Source organism: Austrofundulus limnaeus, unplaced genomic scaffold (assembly GCF_001266775.1).
Source record: "Austrofundulus limnaeus strain Quisiro unplaced genomic scaffold, Austrofundulus_limnaeus-1.0 Scaffold133, whole genome shotgun sequence".
NCBI lineage: Eukaryota > Metazoa > Chordata > Actinopteri > Cyprinodontiformes > Rivulidae > Austrofundulus > Austrofundulus limnaeus.
This window is the reverse complement of record NW_013952535.1, coordinates 293,773-314,609: the sequence shown is the minus strand read 5'-3', so window position 1 is coordinate 314,609 and position 20,837 is coordinate 293,773. Positions and strand designations below refer to the sequence as shown.

The 20,837-nt window shown below is 40.2% G+C and overlaps 1 protein-coding gene across 3 annotated transcripts in view; it reads right to left on the bottom strand.

Annotated features, from left to right (window-relative positions):
- Positions 1-695: 695 nt before the first annotated feature.
- Positions 696-20,837, bottom strand: part of LOC106522615 (rho-associated protein kinase 2) — a gene marked incomplete at its 5' end in the record, with an annotated part of 49,641 nt that continues 29,499 nt past the window's right edge. The window contains 20 exon segments of one of the 3 annotated variants that reach the window (XR_001310804.1): positions 696-1,315; positions 2,427-2,510; positions 3,562-3,835; positions 4,520-4,784; positions 4,914-4,992; positions 7,542-7,630; positions 7,742-7,809; positions 8,297-8,512; positions 9,795-9,957; positions 10,606-10,794; positions 11,108-11,202; positions 11,477-11,570; positions 12,320-12,506; positions 13,293-13,396; positions 13,604-13,673; positions 13,831-14,015; positions 14,166-14,326; positions 15,607-15,766; positions 15,868-15,974; positions 17,428-17,674. Coding sequence is in view for 1 of the 3 variants with exons in the window: in XM_014015687.1 (XP_013871141.1) it covers positions 1,312-1,315; positions 3,562-3,835; positions 4,520-4,784; positions 4,914-4,992; positions 7,542-7,630; positions 7,742-7,809; positions 8,297-8,512; positions 9,795-9,957; positions 10,606-10,794; positions 11,108-11,202; positions 11,477-11,570; positions 12,320-12,506; positions 13,293-13,396; positions 13,604-13,673; positions 13,831-14,015; positions 14,166-14,326; positions 15,607-15,766; positions 15,868-15,974; positions 17,428-17,674 (2,757 nt within the window). 3 annotated transcript variants of the gene reach the window in all.

Here is a 20,837-nt window from a genome sequence, read left to right as displayed (position 1 = left end):
CACACACACACACACACACACACACACACACACACACACACACACACACACACACACACAGCAGGAAGGATCAGTTCAGACTCTCACTGCAAGACATTTCTACTAATGATTCTGTAAACCCAGTTATGACATTTTATTACCTTTGTTTTGATATAGTTAAAGCAATAACTGGAAGCACTATGAACAGTTAGTATCTTACCTGTTGCAGATAGCTGTTTGAACAACCTCCGTTTGGAGAGTTTGACTTTGCACTGATGAGCTAATGGCTGGTCCGAGGGGATTTCCACCAGCTCTGAAACAATTCCAGTGTTTTATCCAGGATAAATAAGTTGTTTTTTTTAAGGAAAACTTCCACAGGAAGTGAAGAAATTTCACGTTCTAGACGTTTCACTGGTCTTTAACTTCCAAAAATGCAACGTTTTTGAACTCATTCACCATTCAACATTTCAAGAATCATGATTTTAATTTTGACAAAAATAATTGTGATTATTATTATTAACATATTTTACTGACTTTCTTAGCTTTAATAACAAAATAGCTGAAATGCATCAACACAAGTGTGAAGAAACTGAATTCAAATCATTTAAGTTTTTCTTTTGCCATAAATTTAGAAAACTTATCAACTTTAAAATACCTACATTACCTGACTGTATATTTTGCCTCCAACTTCACCTTGAAAATAATTCTGGAGTCCATAAAGTTACACAGTTTATTTTATTTTTTTTTATCATACTTTAATGTTTCTCCCTGCAAAAAATCCTGAATGTAGGATTTCAAACAGTCCATTTAAATGGCAAGAAAAAACACATTTCACATTATTCTGTAATGTTGTGATGGATATATTTAGTGTAAAACAAGTCCAGGTGATAAAGGCTCAAAAGTAATTAAAGTCTCCATTTAGAAACGGTATTCAAACATGTACAGGGCACTCATTTATTGTATAATGTGCCTCTAATATACCCATAATACAACAAGCATCAGCTATACTTTGTTACAACGAACAGATTTGTTTTTTCTATTTACACACATGCCCAAAAATCAAAACAAAAAAACGAATTGAGTTCAAAATCCTTTTGAAGCGAGACTGTTTCCGACCGTGTTGATTCGGCTCTCGTTGAAAACACTAAATACAGTCCCAGTTTTCATGACAACAGTCTGAGTGTTTGTGTCCATGGTGGTGGCTTTTTTTTTGCATTAATTCATTAATTATTTGAATTTTAGTCAGTCCTACTTCTGTGAGGAGGTATCGTGCGTAGGCAACCGCTTCCAGACGAGCATCATTAATCCACACGGATAGAAATACTGCCGGGGTTAGCTGTGAAGAGAGCGAGAGAGAAATAAACAGAGACGATGTGAAAACCTGGGATACGACCAAACAGAGTGGCAGGAATTCAAAAGGCACGCCCACACAGAATCCACACATATTAAACAAGGAAGCTACTCTGTATGCATCCACACACAGAGCGGGACCAAAGATGCAGAAAAGGCAGAAAAAAAATGCACGAACAAGCTCAGTCTGCGTGTTGGCAAATTTTAACGCTTTGTGATTTCTGGTCACAGCCGCTGCTTGCTGTTATTTAATTTATTATTTATTTTTATTTATGTTCAAGTCTACATAAATGTGATCTAAACATTAAAATTTGCAAAGCACGACTACATTATGAATCCTAACTACACAGGTTTTATTATCATCCACTGCCATTAGTTATTGGAGTCAACTCTGTCTGTATGTTAGCAAAATATCCCAAGAACCAGGGGATGGATTTTATTTATTAGATACCAAATTTAAATGATAATATTGTTTGGAGACCATTTTAAACTAATATAATGCTGCCCCCCCAGACAAGCTATGGCTAACCACCATCTCAAACACTGACAACTCAGCCAATTTGACAACTGAGCCCAAATGGTGTGGTAACAGCCGAGCATCATCCCCAATATGTACTCTGACTGCTACACATTGTGCAGTATTTTTCACCTGTTAGCTATGAGAATCCCTTCAAGCTATGCCAAGTTTTTATTTGTGTAAGATTTGCACCCAACTGCACACAAAAACATGCTCCAGGTAACACCAACGCCTCTTCAAAACGTCACACACAGAGCTCATTCAAAGGTCGAGTTACCCTCTCTTCCTCCTCCTTTTAGAAGAACATATCATCATCATCATCATCATCATCATCATCACCCTCATCCAACGACCAACTCCAGTCTTTCAGGTCAAACCCAAGCACCCTGAAACAACGAGGGTCAAAGGAGCAACATAAAGATCTGCTGGGTGTGATTCACACCACGGTCACCAGGGGGCAGCGGGGAGCAGAGACCAGCCACAGCCAGCGGTTTGTTATGAGCAGAGGGGGGCGGGGTTAGTGAGCACAGCAGCACAGCGATGCAGCAGGTGGAGCGGCTCACCGAGCTCTGCTACTTACAGTCTCGAAGCGTGAGAGATTTTAGAAATGTAGGGTCAGAGGAGAGGAGGTCAGTGGAGGATGATACGGAGCATGGGGCCAGTGCTGGAGGATGAAAGGCAGTTAGGGTGGGGCTGAGACTACAGAGCATCTCCAGAGTTACAGAATATACGACAGATACAGTTAGTGGCTCCTCTGTTAGGTTTCTGGAAGGTGAGACGCCATGTTGGAGCTCAAGTGCTACAAACAGCGTTCTGCATATGCAAATGATTCAGGAAGGCTGCTGAAAGCGAGACATCCTGTCCAAGGTGCAAAATTACAAACAATAAGGTTTTTCTGATTCATACTTTTTTTTTACACAGCAGTGAAGACAATGCAGCCTCAGCAAAGTAAATCAGGTAAACCGGATGTGACAAATAAATAACGTGGCTAAATTAGGGCCATAAAGAGTTCGTAAAAAAATGAAATAAAAAGATTTGAAATTGATTCTGAAACTGAACAAAAACGTTTAAACTGATTTTAGACAAGGTTCAAAACTAGTTGCCATTCCTACAATCATGTAATAAAAAATATGGCAGGTCCTTATATCATATAATCAAAAACACCTATTTTTTCAGTAAAAAATATTTTTGACCATATTTTATGGCCTTAATTTAGCTCCCCAGTTTTTTTACTCCAATACTTTTTGATGAAAAATGAATTCTCTTTCTTCCCTGTAAGATTATTTTGTAGAGAACTGCTTTCTATCAGTTATTTTCAAGTTATTTAAATTTAAAAAATCAGCTGCTGAAACCTGGACATCAATAGCCGTGTTTCCATCCAATTTTAATTCGAATTTTGAGCGAATTTTTAAAAAATTTGCAAAAAGGAAAAATATGAAGCAATGCGAATCAGACGTGTTTCCATCAACTGGCTTGAAGCGAATCAATTACGTCAGACACATGTGTGTAGTAAACAGGAAGTAAAAGTCACAAACCCGCAGGGTCCCCACATCTCAGGAAAATGGAGAGAAGTTATCAGGAACGTGTTGCTGCTATCAGGAAAGTTGTAATTATTCTGTCATACGGTGATGGAAACACGGCTACAAAGAGTTAAATCTCTCCAGCTGTTTTCTTTTCAAAACAGATGATTTAGGAGAAAATCCCAGTTTCCTCACCTGGACTTTTCTGAAGTCTGATGTTTGGTGGACTGGATCTTGATGGCGCCGCGATGGTGGGGCAGGCGAGGAGAGTTCCTGGGCGACGGCCTCGGGGAGATCCTTGAAGGCGAGCAGGGTGAGGATTCCTGAGGGCAGGGCAGGGCTGTAGGCGGGCTCAACGTGGGGTTTTTCCTCGGGATGCGTTTGAGGAGGTGACTGACCCAGCGCTGCTGCTCCTCCACAGAGTTGGTCAGCAGCAGCAGCTCTTTGGCGCTGGACATGTCGTAGTTCACTGAGGAAGATGAAGGATTGTTTGAACTGAATCAAGGTGAAGATGAGATTTTATACCTTTCTGGCTGTACGCAGTTTGTTCAGTTAAATTTCCTTTCCTCCCATTCATCCCCTCTCTGTTCTGGTGTTCCACAAGGTTCTGTCCTTGGCCCTCTCCTTTTTATCATTTACCTCATCTTTCGAAAGCACAATATCGAATTCCACTGTTATGCAGATGACATTCAGCTCTATCTGTCTACCTCCCCTACTGCCACCCTCCCACCCACCCGACTGTCTGACTGCCTCTATGATGTCATGTCCTGGTTCACAATCAACGTCTTCAAACTAAACAGAAACAAAACAGAATTTCTTCTCATTGGAACTAAATCAACCCTAAAACCACAAACTTTTCTCTTTTTATCGACAGCACCTGTTTCCCCAGTCCTTCAGGTTAGGAGTCTGGGTATCAACCTAAACCCCTAGTGTTTTACTGTATTATATATATTTTAATTGTACAGTGTCCTTGAATGCCATGAATGGCGCCTTCAAATAAAATGCATTATTATTATTATTATTATTATTATTATTATTATTATTATTATTATTATAGTCCACAATTTAAATTAAATGCAACAATTGTGCTTTTATTGCATCTTTACGGCTTTTAACATAAAAAAACCACACCATATGTTCCACACAAACGTACCCCAGCAGGGCTCGATTAGTTCTTCCTTTTTGTCCACGTGGTCCTTGTGGCACTTTGCGTGGCAGCGGCGGCACTCGAAGGCCAGCGGAGGCTTGAAGACGTTCCACAGAGGCCGCGTGCAAGCGTCGCAGGCGGAGGGGAAGTGATACAGGGTGGGGATGAACTCATGGCCCTTGTAGCTGACGTAACTTGGACGTTCATAAGGCGCCGGTTCCAGCATGACTTCCTGAGTGCGTTTACTCTCGCCTTCGTTGGGGTACAAAATCTGGATTGAAGAAAAATAAATAAATAAATAAATAAATAAATAAATAAATAAATAAAGCAAAAATGTAGGATAGAACAAATAGTGGGTGTGAATAAGTAAATGTATAAAGAAAACAGAGCAGATGGTAACCTGGAATATTCTTGGAATTTCTCTGGCGTCTGCTCGGTACACATCAGTTTGAGTGACAGGTCGAACATGAAACAGCTTACTGAAACAGGGACAGAAAATAAACAGTTAAACCATCACTGATTATAAATATCACCCTGTTATAATCACTTTCATGAAGTTGATTTAAAAGCTAATGGAAATTATAGAAGAAAGTTTGTAAAAACTTTCAATGTCTGTAACGAAACTCAAAAAGCGTCTCTTCAGACCGTACGCTTACTAGCTACTGATGACAAAAAAATTTAAAAAAAGCAGCTGGCGGAGAAGGCAGAATAGGGTTGGGCATTGAGTCTCGAGCATTGTTTTAATCCTCCCGTAACTGTTCAAATTGTAAAATTTCAATTCCTAGTTTTGACATCCAGCATATCGACTGGAAGAAGCAGCAGCTGAACACCAACGAAGAAGAATCTGCAGGTAGCGTGTGCACAAATGGAGAGTGTGCAGCGGTGATCTAAAGCTTTTCACCCAGAACATACCAGCAGCAGAGACCAGGACCCCCAGCTGTTGTCAGCTGGTAAACATTGTTTTCACATCAAATAAACAAGAATAATAAGCAACATTATCTACAGTGGTTTGCAAAAGTATTCATACCCCTTGAACTTTTCCATATTTTGTCACATTACAACCACAAACATAAATATATTTCACTGGAATTTAATGTGAAAGACCAACACAAAGTGGTATACAATTGTGAAGTGGAAGCAAAATTTTACATGAATCAAAACATTTTTTACAAATAAAAAACTGAAAAGTGCGACGTGCAAAAGTATTCAGCCCCCTTTTCCCTGAGTGCAACCAATTGCATTCAGAAGTTGCCTGATGACTGCTAATGACTCAAAAGGGTCCACCTGTGTGTAATCTAATCTCAGTACAAATACAGCTGCTCCGTGACGGCCTCAGATGTTGGTTAAGAGAATATTGGGGAGCAAACAGCATCATGAAGTCCAAAGAACACACCAGACAGGTTAGGAATATGGTTTTGGAGAAGTTTAAAGCAGGCTTAGGTTATAAAAAGATTTCCCAAGCTTTGAACATCTCACGGAGCACTGTTCAATCCATCATCCGGAAATGGAAAGAGTATGGCACCACAGTAAACCTGCCAAGACAAGGCCGTCCACCTAAACTTACAGGCCGAACAAGGAGATCACTGATCAGAGAGGCAGCCAAGAGGCCCATGGTGACTCTGGATGAAATGCAGAGAGCCACAGCTCAGGTGGGGGAAACTGTCCACAGGACAACAATTAGTCGTGCACTACACAAATGTGGTCTTTATGGAAGAGTGGCAAGGAGAAAGCCATTGTTAAAAGAAAACCATAAGAAGTCCCGTTTGCAGTTTGCCAGAAGCCATGTTGAGGACACAGCAAACATGTGGAAGAAGGTGCTTTGGTCAGACGAGACCAAAATTGAACTTTTTGGCCACAATGCAAAACGCTATGTGTGGCGGAGAAAGAACACTGCACATCACTCTGAAAACACCATCCCCACTGTCAAATATGGTGGTGGCAGTATCATGCTCTGGGGGTGCTTCTCTTCAGCAGGGACCGGGAAGTTGGTCAAAGTTGATGGGAAGATGGATGGAGCCAAATACAGGGCAATCTTGGAAGAAAACCTGTTGGAGTCAGCAAAAGATTTGAGACTGGGGCGGAGGTTCACCTTCCAGCAGGACAACGACCCTAAACATAAAGCCAAAGCAACAATGGAGTGGTTTAAAAAAAAGAATATTCATGTGTTAGAATGGCCCAGTCAAAGTCCAGACCTAAACCCAATTGAGAATTTGTGGCAAGATCTCAAAACTGCTGTTCACAAACGCTCTCCATCCAATCTGACTGAGCTTGAGCTGTTTTGCAAGGAGGAATGGGCAAGAATTGCAGTCACTAGATGTGCAAAGCTGGTGGAGACATACCCTAAAAGACTTGCAGCTGTAATTGCAGCAAAAGGTGGCTCCACAAAGTATTGACTCAGGGGGGCTGAATAATTTTGCACATCGCACTTTTCAGTTTTTTATTTGTAAAAAATGTTTTGATTCATGTAAAATTTTGCTTCCACTTCACAATTGTATACCACTTTGTGTTGGTCCTTCACATTAAATTCCAGTGAAATATATTTATGTTTGTGGTTGTAATGTGACAAAATATGGAAAAGTTCAAGGGGTATGAATACTTTTGCAAACCACTGTATGCTATTTTCGTGTATTTTATGTAGAATTTTTTTAAATATTTTGTAACAATAAAGGCAAAAAAAGTGCTTGGTTGTAATTTTTTAGTGTAATTTTTTTCAGAAAATATTTTCATGACCCCACCTTGATGTTTCAGGACCCAACTGCAGTTCCCGACCACAACTTTGTGAACCATTGATCTAAAGTGTGGCTTAACTTAAGATTGTGTTTGCAAAAGACTGCACGACCAACATGATCAAACATCGTTCCGGGTTCTGTCTTTGACACCTTCACTGACACTTCTTGTTCAGTAAAACAATAAAATACGTCTAATACCAACACTGGTTATAAAGGTTATAAAACTGTTCTAAAAATCGACCCCTTTTGAATTTCTTATTTAGCAGACGGATGTTGAAACCCTGCTTTTAGTAACTCACTCGATGTCCAGGGTCATGAAAGGGTTGGCCTGCTCTCGGTCCTGCTCGCTGTTGTAAAACAGTATTTTCTTGCTGCTTACAACCACATACTGTGAAGGAAATGGAAAAGGGTCAAAACAGTTAAAGGTGGATGTGACTCAGTCGCGCGGCTGATTACTTCGAAAAACACATCTCCAGATACAAGAAATGTTGGTAATTACTTTTCGGTCCCAGCCAAAGCGCTTGGTGTTCTTGGTAGGAAGTGAAATCCAGCCTTCCAGTCTGGAGTCTAGTGGGGACAAACAGGAAAAAACAAACCACGATGTTAGCGTTAAATCAGCTTTGATCATCTGAATCACTTCAAAGAAAACCTTGACTTTTGTGGTGTTTTCTTTAAGCGGGCACTCGTCACTCAGAGGATAAATGATTCATCGCTAAAACAAAAGGGTGAAAGACAGGAAATCCTGCCTTTTTTCGTAAAGAGGGACATGCAGGATTTACAACAAATCTTCTGCATAAAACAGAAGGTTTTTAGTAGGAAAAAAATCTAAATTTCAACATTCAAACGTCACTCTCTCCACAACAGAGGTTATCAGTATTAGCATGTCCAGTTGTGTAGGATTAAAGTGCAACAGAGACAGAGTCAACAGAGTAAAGAGATTAGCTGCATGACTGCAGAGCTGAAGCACGGTTTGGGTTATTTTCTTTCCAAAAAACACTTGTTACAGTTGTAAAATCCAACTCAGTCTCAGGTTTCAAGCAGCATGCAGGGTCACCTCCAGGATCAGGCTCAGAGGTCTGTTTATAGGTGAGAGCCAGAGGACCCGTGCCCCGCCCCTCCGGCTCGTCAGGCTCCTCTTCATCCTCAGAGCCAGAGTCAAAGAGCGCTCGAGCCGAGCCAAGGTTGGGCCGTGTGTCGACACGGACAGATTTGTGTGTGCGCTGGTAGGTGAAGGACATTGATTCTGAGGTGCTAGAGTGAGTTATGCGCACTACATTGGACCACGAAGAGAGGTCATATGAAGGGAGGGAAAACAGGAAGTAATGAATAAAAAGTGGAAAAGGAATAGAAGAAATGCATGCAGAAGTGTCTTTGGGGCTGTGTCCAAATTCAGGGACTGCATCCTTCGTAGGCTGATAACATTACAGCGATCAGGCTCATGCAGGTTTCAGTAAGTTAAATTTAAGACCTTTAAAAGACCTTTTAAGACCATTAGTAATGACATTTAAGACCAAATCGATGCATTAACGGAAACATTCAAATGGTCCCAGAAATTATATAATAGACCTTTTATTGCTTTCAATTTAGTTATTAAAGAATATTTCATTTTAATTCAAGAACACTAAATTATTTGAATGAAACGGTCATATCTGACTGTTGTGAACCGCTTTCAACCGAGTGAAAAAAAATCACTGATATCAAGTCAAGTCTCGTTGAAAATACACTTTCCCAAGTTTAAACAACAAGCAGTGGATATGACTGAACTTCTGTTTTTTTGAGCAGGTAAATAAGCTGCTGTATGTGGGGGGTTGTAGCAGCAAAGAGGTCAAAAACATGGAAGTAAACTGTGACAGTTTTACCTGCAGTTATCAGGGGATTTGTAGTTTAATCATGACCAGCAGCAAACTTAGCATCATGAAGACAGATCGTGTCAACCTCTGATTACAACTCTTAACTTTATTTCTGCAGCCAACGGTTCTCAGGAATGATCAAAAGTAGAAAAAAATTAAGACTTGACAAAACTAAATTTAAGACCTTGGATGAAAATCTGGGCGTTTTTAAGACATTTTTAGACTTAAAATTTTGATTTTCAAATTTTAGACTTTTTTAGGCTTTTTAAGACCCGGCATGAACCCTGAGCGATGCGTCGAAGGCTCCTCCAACTGCGGCCCACAAATGCGTCCCCCTTCCAGTCCGATTCGAGGGACGGGTTCGGTGTACCCTTCACAGCCCACTATCCCAAGATGCATTGCAGGTCGACTAGGAGATTTCTTTTTTATTGTATTGGCGGACAAAGATGGAGCGTGACAGGAGTATAGTTTTTAATAAAAACCTGGCGGTACAAAAATTAATTTTTTTAAATAGTATTCTTGTCAGAATCATCGTAAATGAGCTCGCTGAAGGCTGAACCATCCAAATTCTCCGGTTTTCGCAGTCGACAAAAGGACCTGGCCCACATAGACCGGGTAGGCTGGGTCCTTCGAAGGATGCGGTCCCTGAATTTGGACAAAAACTTTATGAACACCAGAGGAGCCTAAAGATTAGAAGCTGACCTGGGTATCCGTCAGCTAGCTCCAAATCGTTGCCGCTGCTGATGGAGTCCAGAGAGTGAACGCTGAGGGAGGTGAGCTGACACCGGAGCTGCTCGATGTCGCTGTCTTTACTGTCCACCGCCATCTGAAGCTCCTGGCGTAAGTGGCTCTCCTCTGCCATCAGCTAAAGAAAACATTGCAGAAACACAGCACTTTTTGTATGGGTTTTCGTTTCGTTTCCCCCACAGCACAAAAACATGGCCTCCAGGCTGCTCGTGCAAAAGAGATATGTGATCTCAATGGGATTTGTCTGTTTAAACAATGGTTAAAAAAATAAATAAAAATAAAAATAAATTACTTGGCTGTTTTTTTTTTATTTGAAGATAAAACTGTTAACCTTTGTACGTCAAATTATAAATAAAATAAAATTAAAAACGCTTTTATTCTGAAGGCAAGTGGATGTTTACCTGCAACATCAATAGTCTTTCCACTGGGAAGGGAAGTTTGTGAGATTTAAAATAAGAAGAATACATAAAATCTCATTTTTAAAGAAAATTTGGAACAAAAAGTTCCCCACTCCTGCATTATATCAACATCACAATGTGTGTATGTTTTTCCCTTTCCAGCCAAACACAATAAAACTTACATAACAAAGTTTGGGAAGAAAGTTCAATGCAATCATGATTAACAACAAACCTTGTACTGTTTACAACAAAGTAAAAGAATCTATGCAGCAAGAATTTATGCAATAGAAAGGGTCAACATATTAGATGTTTTCTGGTAACTAATGTATATTTTCAGAGCATATTTCTGACTTTGCCTGTGCACTGACCGCCTGCATTTCATTCATGTCCCTCTGGAATTTGATGATGGTGCTGTTAAACTTCTGCCTCTCCGCTTTCAGCTCCAGCTGCAGCTTCCTGTTCTCCTTCTCCTTCTTGTGTACCTCGGAGTCGATGCCTCGATGGCCGACCCGCACCGACTCTTTCCTGTTCATCACCTCAGCAAGCTTGTTCACCGCCTGAAAGAAGAATATATATATATATATATATATATATATATATATATATATATATATATATATATATATATATGCACATAAAAAACAAGGCTCCCTTTATGGTAAATATAAACTCGGTAAAGAGACAAGAGAAGCCTGCAGAAATCAATGTTGCAGCAAGAATAAACATTTTTACATGCTTTTAGATGTCCAGAGTTCAACAAAAGCCTGCAGCAGAGCTTTATTCTAAACCACAGTTGCTGTAACTAAAGTGTTTTCTGTAAAAGTAAGAAAATATATTGCAATATGTTCAGCTCTGTTTATATGTGCACACCTGGATTTTAAGCGTTCTTTCATATTGCAGTTGCTTTTCAAATGAAACTTTCACAGAATTCAGATGCTTCTCTTCCTCCTTGGCCTTCTGGAGTTCTACAAAAACATAAAACATGAATATTAAAAATAATGGTATAAAACACGTTTTTGTATTCAGGCTTTCTAGAAGTAATGTGAAATTTACGAGGTTCTCTCACTGGCATATAAAAAAAACACAAACAAAGAATGGCTACTTCTGATTAGCCGGTCCTTGTGTTTCACTTGGACGTGCAGGACAGCTTTTGAACACATTTTTCCACAGATCAAACGAGCCGTCACTTCTGAGGAAATGAGTTATTTCTGGTGCTCATTATCTCTGAACGACACTCACCTTGCTGCAGTTCTTTCAGCTTGTTGTTCAGCTCTTCCTTCTCGCTGGCCAGGTTGGCCACGTCCACCGTCAGAGTGCGGTTCGACTCTTCCAGCTGCGAGCAGAGACAGGGCGACACACGTCAGTCATCCATTTAGTATTTAACAAACAAAAATGGGTCATTTGTTTGAGTCGTTACAGAGCAGAAGTTACGTTGTTTTACAGGCGTAAGAGACTGGAGTGCAGGGGCGGAGCCAGAGGGGTGCCACCTCTGGGACCTGATTGACCACTCCAGGTGCCACCCCCAAATAATTATTTTAGCTGTCTAAAAATGGCTGAATTATAGCCCTTATTTGGCATATGATCCTTCTTAACTACTCCACAACAAATTTCATCTCAGTAAGTCTTAATAGCTGAATTAAAGCCTTTTACAGTTAGCTGTGGTGGCCATCTTGATTTTTTTGATTACGATTTAGAATTAAGTAAACGTGGAACGTCTTTGACACTAATCTTCAGCATTTTATGTAAAAAATGGCTGAATAATAAGTTGTGACTAGCATTTAGTATGTTTTTTTAAACAATCTTCGCTACTATCACACAAAATTTCAGCTCAATATTTCCTGAAGTGATTTTCTTTATTTGTATGCGCGCCCCTAAAAAACCACCTTGGCCACCCCTTCCAAAAGACGCCTAGCTCCACCCCTGCTAGAGTGAAATCAAAGAATCACCTTTGTTGTTAAAAGTTTTATTGCAATGGAATTTTTCACAATAAGGAGGTCTAGGCAGTAAAGACTTAACCAACACGAGCCCAAGTCATCGCGAAAACCAAACATCTTGGACCGGATCCACGTGACGTGGTCTCACCGAGCTGATGGTGGAGTCCTTCTCACTGAGCTCCTGCTTGTGTCTCGCCATCATGTCGTTGAGCTCCAGCTCCTTCATGATCTTTTCCTTCTCCAGGAGGGAGAACTGCTCCTCGATGACGGATCGAGCCAGCTGCTCCGAATCCGCTTTGGTCAAACTGTTTTCCAGCTGAGCTGCCAGAGAATCCCTGCGTGGGGAGACAAGGCGTGGATCATTATTATCTCTTAGAAACGGCTGGAGCTGGATGAGACTTTGAACAGAACAAAGTCATCCATATGCCAGCTAGACTCCCCCCACCCCCACCCCCGTCTGTCTGCAGTGAGACATTAATAAGTCAGTGACATTTTTGTCATTGAGACACTTTCCAAGCGAGGGTGGAACTGAGCCAGCTTTTCTCTACAAACATTTGTACATCCGAGACATCTGTTAATTTGGTTTCACTTACAGTAATTATGACCCCCCGCCCGCGAAGGGGGGAGGGGGGGTGTCATATTGTTTTTGTACAGTTTATTTTTTTATTTAAGAATTTTTATTTTGGTGATTTTTGGTCAACCGTATCACAGAAACAGCTGCACCAATCAACGTGAAATTTGGCAGGAATGTAGATGTGTCCGACCTACACTGCGCNCAGAAACAGCTGCACCAATCAACGTGAAATTTGGCAGGAATGTAGATGTGTCCGACCTACACTGCGCCACCCAACGGTCTCAAGATAGACCTCATATTTGAGGAGGGGGCTCCACCTGATAAGGGGGTGTCTGGACATACAAAAATGCTTATAACTCAAAAAAGATTCAAGGAGCTTCAGATTTCTTATGTTTAGCTCTGATGAAGCGCGATCCATCAGGCCCACCAACGATCAGTCTACGACCACGTCAATATTTCTGTCAGTATCTGTAAAACTGAATGAGTTCTGGCCACGTTTTAAAGTTACTTAAAACACACGTACACTACATTAGGCAGCCAGAGTTACCTTTCTTCGTTGTATTCTGCCATTTGCTGCTGCAGCTTTTTGACCAGCTTGTTCTTCTCATCGCACTCGTCCTTCAGCTCACGAGTCTGCGTCTTGTAAAGGGTCTTAAAAAAAAAACAACAATGTCCAAACGTTTTTATAGCATTTATTAAAGGCTGAATTTTATGTAGATTTAAAAGTGACATTTGTTAAAGATGGGTAAAATCTGGGAGCTATTTTGCTGGTCGGATCATTAATATCAGCTGTTGTAGATTTTTTAATATTTGGCTGTCACTGCTGTTTGACAGAAACACATAAAAAAAACGAGTTACTGTGAAATGCTGTTCTGTCTCCAGCTGGTCCTTCAGTTCCTTCAGCTGGCCGTCAGCCTCCTGCTTTTCTCTGAAACATAACCAGAAATCTGTCAGTCAGCACTCTCAAGGCTGACAGAGCACCAAATCCAAATAAATAAATAAATAAATAAATAAATAAATAAATAAATAAGTGTTTGGATGAATAACACTGCTCATGCATTTTTTTCATGTTTTCAGAGTCTGACCTGCGCAGCTCCTGGTTGTGTTTCTCCAGGCTCTGCTTCACCTCCAGCAGATGGTTGAGCTCCTGTTTGAGCTGTTTCTCCGAGGTGCTGAACACCGACACCTGCTTCACCTGCATCTTCAGCTCGCTCTGGATCAAACTTTGCTTGTGGATCTCATCGTCCAGACGGAGCGTGAGGTTCTTCACCTGCACACACACAGCACAATCAGATTTTATCTAAGGGTCTATTTATCCAGTGGTTCAGGAGGTATTTTAGTGGAATAACTGACAAACACACACACACACAGACAATAATTATAATTATTTTGTCTTTGCGCCAGAATGAGTAAAACGCACCTCATCAGAAAGTTTCTCCTTCTGCGCCTGCAGCTCGTCCAGCTTGTGCTGTGCTCGTTTGTAGTCGCAGTCCAACATGGAGTGCTCCTTTTCCAGCTGCAGCAGCTTCGCCTCCACCTGCAGCTTCATGCTTTGCTCCTCCTGCAGGGTGCTCTCCATCTCTGGAGCGAACAAAGTCAAAAGGTAAAGCAAAGTGTTACTTCCAGGCTGAGGTGAGTGGCATATTTTTACAACATATTTTTAAAACATATTTTTACGCGAGTAAAAGTAAAAATTAGCCATCCAAGAAATTACTCAAGAGTAAAGAAGTCTTTTGGAAAGAAGTTACTTGAGTACCGAGTAACTGATTTGATTTAAAGTGCCTGTGACATGCATATTCTTCAAATACAAAAAGTCAAATAAAACATCTTCATATTTAAGAAAGTTGGAATAATACACACGATTTAACACATTTTTTTCCATAACTGGCATATTTTCTTTTGAACTTGGCTCAGCCAAAGTGAAACAGGAAGTGACATCAAAGGGGACCTCTTTAACAAAGAAAACTCTCTGATCTTTGTTTATTGAAACAATATTATTTGAACTCTGACTCTTCATCTCTCTGATAGTGACTCAAAATAATCTCAAGAAACATCAGATTCTTCTCTACAGTCTGGCTGTTTTAGCAACACTCTGTTTACATGCAGACATTCCTCTTTGACATCACTTCCTGTTACTTCACAGGCAAATATCTCAACAACCATTCATCTCAGCGACATGAAATTTCTTTCGCAAAATTTAATCAATGTCCTCTTTCAAAAAATGCATTCATATGTGTTACAAAAATTTGAGTCACAGGCACTTTAAGATTTTAAAATTATGACATAATTAAAAAATAGAAGTTAAAAGTAAAAAGTATTATTTTTATGTCAAAATTACTAATTTTACTTGAAGTCCTGGTTATAACATCAGCTTTATTTTGATATTGTTAAAAAATTGAGAAATGTTTTTGTTGTTGAAACTGTTTTGCAATATAGATAAAACATTCTTTTGTACTTCTGTTATGTTCATTTGCACTACAGCAAAAATGCTGGATTTGATTATGATTACTGTTTTCTGCTAAATAAATGCTCCAAAAATTACATTATCTTTGCTTTTTATTATAATTTTCCACCGCGATATATACCGTTACCATGAAAGGATTCAATTTATACCCTGATATGAATTTGAGGTCATGCAGCCCAGCCCTAGTACGGTGTAGAAAAACTTCTCCTAAAAGTTTATTTTTTTCCAAAAGTTACTCAAGTAAATGTAACTAGCTTCTACCCACCTCTGCTTAAAAAGTAATCGTGGTAAAATGCTAACTAAAAGTAGCAAATTAAATTAATAAACTAGCTAAATGCTTAAAGTAACAAAGCGCTAGCTAAAAGCTGTTCTTACTTTTGTTCTTTTTGTCGCTCACCTTTCAAAGCTGCAGATTTTGCCTCCTCGATGGACTCATAGATGGTGTTTTTGTCCGCCAGCTTTGCTTTCGTGGCCTTGTGTTCTGCCTCCTCCTTCTCCAGACTCTGCTGGAGGGACTTCAGCTTGTACGTCAGGTCGATTTCTTGGTTGTTTTTTTCCTGAAGTAAAAAAAAAAAAAAAAACACCTTTCATACCTCATATCATGAAATTCAGATTTCAAATTTCACACTCCTGTTTATTTGTTAGAGATTAGAAAAACCTTTTCAAGGTCGCTCAGATTCCCCTGCAGCTCCTTGTTTTCGGTTTGGACCTTGGAAAGAGCAGACTTCCCCTCCTTCAGCTCCTCTTGCAAGCCAGAAATTTGTCCTTGTGTGGAGGAAATAGAATAATGGAAATAAATAATTACAGGCAAATTACTGAATGATTTTTTTAATAAGGAGGCTGAATGTGATGCAACTGCCTTGAGACAAATACGCGGCAAATTAAATGCATGCTGCTAAACGCCTCGATTTTAGACATTACATAATGCCCCAGTTCACGTTTGGCTTTAAATATGCAAAAACACACACTTCATATTTGTTTTTCTTTTCCCTCCATCCACCCACAAGGAGATTTTGACCAGTAGAAGAAAACATGATGGTGCATCGGAGCAAACGAGACGTTTCGCCGCCCCAGACCTGGATGGTGTCTCTGTGTGGACAGAGCACATTCAGGTCCTTAAAACTGAGTCTCATAAGAAGTTCTGGCTCTTTCTTTGGATTTTACTGCCTCTTGCTTCACTCTCCGCCTGCTTCCACGTATGATCACATATTTCCCTTAACGGAGTCCAAAACACGATTCAGATTTTCTAACACCCTGTTCTGCCTCAAACTCCAAGTTGTGTAACGTCTTTTCTCCTGCAGTTTAGAGGTTTACTGCGTTGTTTTTTAAAGAAAGATTAATCTTATAGCCCAGCTTGGGCTTTTTAAAATTGCTTTTCAAGTTACTTCCTAAGATTGAACTATTTTATCTCACATATATGGGGTTATTATGAAAAATCTAAACTTTTTGAGCTTTATATCATGTTTTAATGTCATTCAATCATCAGAAACATACCCAGTGTTGCTTTGACTCATTCATGCATGTTTGAGAAATCCTGTAATCTCCTGTGGTAGCTATTCGAAGCTACCTAAACACTTGCTGGTACAAAGCTCCGCCTATTTACTCAAAGCTCCTCCCCTGCGTCTCCTGCCCACAGCTCCACCAGACTAGTGGCAGGAGAAACATTTCTTTACATTCTCTTTAAACTACGATTTCATTATAAAACTGATCTTAAAAAATGGTGGATGTTTATGATTTCATTGCAAAACACAGATTCACAATGATCTTTATTTATAGTTTATTTAAAAAAAAGTAGCTCAACATTGATGTGTATGTATGAGGGGATGACTGGGACATTTATAACCGAGCCGAAATGTCTTGTAAGAGCCTCTGTACTCGCTCCGGTGCTTCAGAAACAGACTTTTTGGGTTTAAATGTCTCCTGAGTTGCCATTTTCCAAAACTGATATTAAATATAACTGCTTCATATTTTACAATTAAATACTACACTAGTACGAAAGGTTGTAAACGACATGAAGCATTGTGAAGACGTAATGAAATGGGAGTGTCAGAAACAGTAGGGGGCTCTTAAAGAGACAGAGGCCAATTTCAAGGTGTTTAGATAGGCTATGATGTGAATTCAAATTTATTTTTGCTATACATTTCTTAACGTTAAGTTTTAATGGCTAAATATGAATAATGGTCACATGTCAAAGCCCAACCAAGATGTCACGTCTCACCCTGCAGATCTGTAATCGTTTCTGTCCCGAAGCTTCGGTCCCTTCTCGCCTCCTCCAGCTCCGCCTGCAGCTCCCTCAGCTGCTTCTCCAGCTCTGTCCTGCTGCCTTTCAGCTGGCCGCACTCTTCCTGCGCCTCCCTGAGGCTGACCTCCAGGCTCTGGGCGTGTTTCTGCGCCTCGGCCTGACACTTCCTCAGCCGCGCCGCCACTTCCTGCTCGTCCTGGTGCGCGGCGTTGGCCTCCTCCAGCTACACGCAACAAGACAGGACACGGTCAAAGCGTTTCCCCCTCAGGGCAACACGTGTTCGACGCCGGCTGGAGAATGTAGCGAAGACACTTTTTGTAGTTGTAAATCACAAAAACAAGCACGAGATGACTCCATTTTCAAACAGAACAAGTTGAAAGATAAAACATTTATTGAATATCCGAAGCAAGATTGTTTGTAAAAAATACAGTTTCAGAATGAACTTTTTGATGTCACCTCTGAGTCAGCGGTGAGTCCCTTCCTTGAACCCAAAGGGAGAGTTTTACCTTGTTCCCTGTGGAGTGATTCTCATATTTACAGTAGGACTCCCATGAATGGATGAAGGTGTCTTTTACATCCTGTTTTGAAGGGATTTTCCTACTTCAAAAACGCCTAACAAGTAGGGCTGTATATTGGCAAGAATTTGGCGATACGATACATATCATGAGAGAGGGGTCACGATACGATATATCCCGATATATTGCGATACTATAAGCAAGACAATATATTGCGATATATTGCGATTTTTTTTTGTCCAAAAATTTTATTAAATAAAAACTTCTTACAGGGGAAAGAAATGAAAAACCAAAATTCATTGTCTCAGAMAATTCTAATATTACATAGACATACTTTTGATACATTTAGCTGTGTTCTGCTTTGTATGTGTTTTATTTTATTTGTGTCATATTTATAATTTCATCCATGTTTTCAATTATTAGACTAAATTTGACAATAAATAGTTTGAAAATATATTTTATGCAGCTTTTAGTTTTTAATATTAACTTACAGTATGGTCACCCCACACTTAACAATAGCCTCTACCTCAAGATGTAGAGTAGCCAAATGGCTGACTCACTGCTGCCAACTAGTGGTCAGAGGCTGAACTACAACATAAAAATGAACAGCTGGCAGGAAAGTTGACATTTTAAACCTTAATAAAAAATCAATACAGGGCTTTAGAATATCGATACAGTATCGGGAAATGAAATATCGCGATATTTCAGTGTATTGATATTTTCTTACACCCTTACTAACAAGTTCTGTGAGATTCCAGGTTTGTTTTGCCTTTTGATGCTATTTGGAGGGCTATTTTCATGGTTTAAGGCTGACAAAGACAAAACCTCAGGCCTCAGTCTCTTGTAGCCCAACAAGTAATAACTCTACTCGACACCATGGACAAGACTCTTATTTAACTAAACTTATCCTTTCCTCTGTCGGTGAAATGTTTGCTTGTATTTGAAGGCTAAACGCTTCCATTTTTTACTTTTGTTTTGCTTCCCCTTTCTGGAAACCACACAAGCAGATCTCTAAAAAGAGATTTCCAGCACATGGCTGCCAATCACTGGAATTTTATTTAATTTTTTTAGGGATGAATGATATTTCGGCATTAATAACGGTATCGGTCGATATTAGTCATTTTTTAGAATATCGATATTGGCCCGATATGTAAAACTGGGCCGATATTAACGTCCGATATTGATTTCCCACTTTTTATCTTTGTGTTTCTGTTTTGGGAGGAGAGATGTTCGACTGAGCGGCATCTGTTTGATCATGATGGTGTAGGGGTAACCCTGGTTTCTATTTTTTTTGTCTTTGATTTTGCTTTTACACTTATAAGAAGAAAGTCATTTTAAAGTTTGTTTCTATTTTCTTTAAGTGATAAGACAATATGTTCTATATGTTTTCCTCATTTAATCTTCTATTAGAGGTTATAATCAATATATCATTACTCAAAGTTTTATTGAATTAATCTTGGCATCTCTCTTTATTCCAGAGATTAACACTGTGAAGAAAAAAAGAGTTGAAATGTGTTTTACTGTTTTTTCTTAGTACTGGTTTATTAATCATGATTTTATCATTTTTTTAAAATTGGTTTAATGATTAATTATTGTGTACTATTAATCTCACTATTAGTCCATTTGTGCAAAGTAGAGAAGTGATTTTTAAGACGACAGTTAGTCTGTCTTTCCAGACTTTCAAGGTCCTTTGCAGATAACAACCCACAGCTGGCCGCGCCAGTGTGAGAAAAACAGATTGTTTTGTTTCTCGCTCCTTTTTCTCAAGGAACTAACTTTCTGCTCTCACAGTTACCAGTTGTTCTTGTCTGTCGTTGGAGTAAGCATGGTTCTGACTGAGTCTCTGTCCGTCTCTGGACACCTGTCTGGATGGAAGTCTGGTTGTCATTAACTGCCGAGAAGCACTGTACTGCGACCGCGCCGAGAGCCACTGGGCTCGCCAGGGGTGAGACAGAATCTTCTCAACCCCCTGATGTCATGACGGACATTATCCATCCTGGCGGACTTCGGATGCCGACACTCTCAAAAACCTTCTGCCTGCCTGCTTAGAGTCTGAAGACATCTAAATGTGGCAGTATGCCCTGTAGGCTTTGAATGCACCACACAAGTGCCTGCATCTAATTGGTCGTGGCGCTGGCTGCCTGTATATAAAGGGCCCTCCCTCTACCTGTGTGAAAATGTTTGCCTCCCGGTTCAGACTACTATGGTTGCGGGTGCTGCACGCTAGCCCCAGGCTAGTGGGTGCATGAAGGGTGTGTTTAACGACCCTTGATCCTTTTTATGGCTACCAGAATGAGTCTACCTGATTCCTCCTCCTTTAGAGGAGCTACACTTTAGGCTCAGTGACGCTGCTGTTTGTCCTTTGCTGGTGTTCTGCTGGAGGCCCAATGTGTTCACTTCCGGTTTCCTATCTATGCCGTGTGGTTCTTTGGCCGGCTAAATAACTGTTGCTGTGTTAGACCTTCATCGGCTCCTGCTGGTCGTCATTCTGCCCTGACTGGCTTAGTGACGCTCAGCTCAAAGTGATTCTGTGGGTTCCTCACAGCTGCTGGATGTAATTCACACCCAAAGTCTACTGCTGCTTGGCTACCTGCCACCGGACTGAGACATCTGAATTCTTACCATTTTTATATGTATTTTAACATCTTTTAATTGAATGTTTGTTTCTTAATTTGTTTTTTGTATTTGTGACAGGGCAGTGGCCAGCTCCTGGTGTGGGTGGTGGCCTTTCCAGGTGGTGGTACTCCTTTTGGTTTGGTGCACGATTTTTCTTTTGTTTGCTTTGTTTCTCTTCTTTTTAGGACACTACCCTGAATTTCACTCCTCCTTGGGTTGAGCCAGAACTGACTTAATGTGTGAGTGGTTTTAACC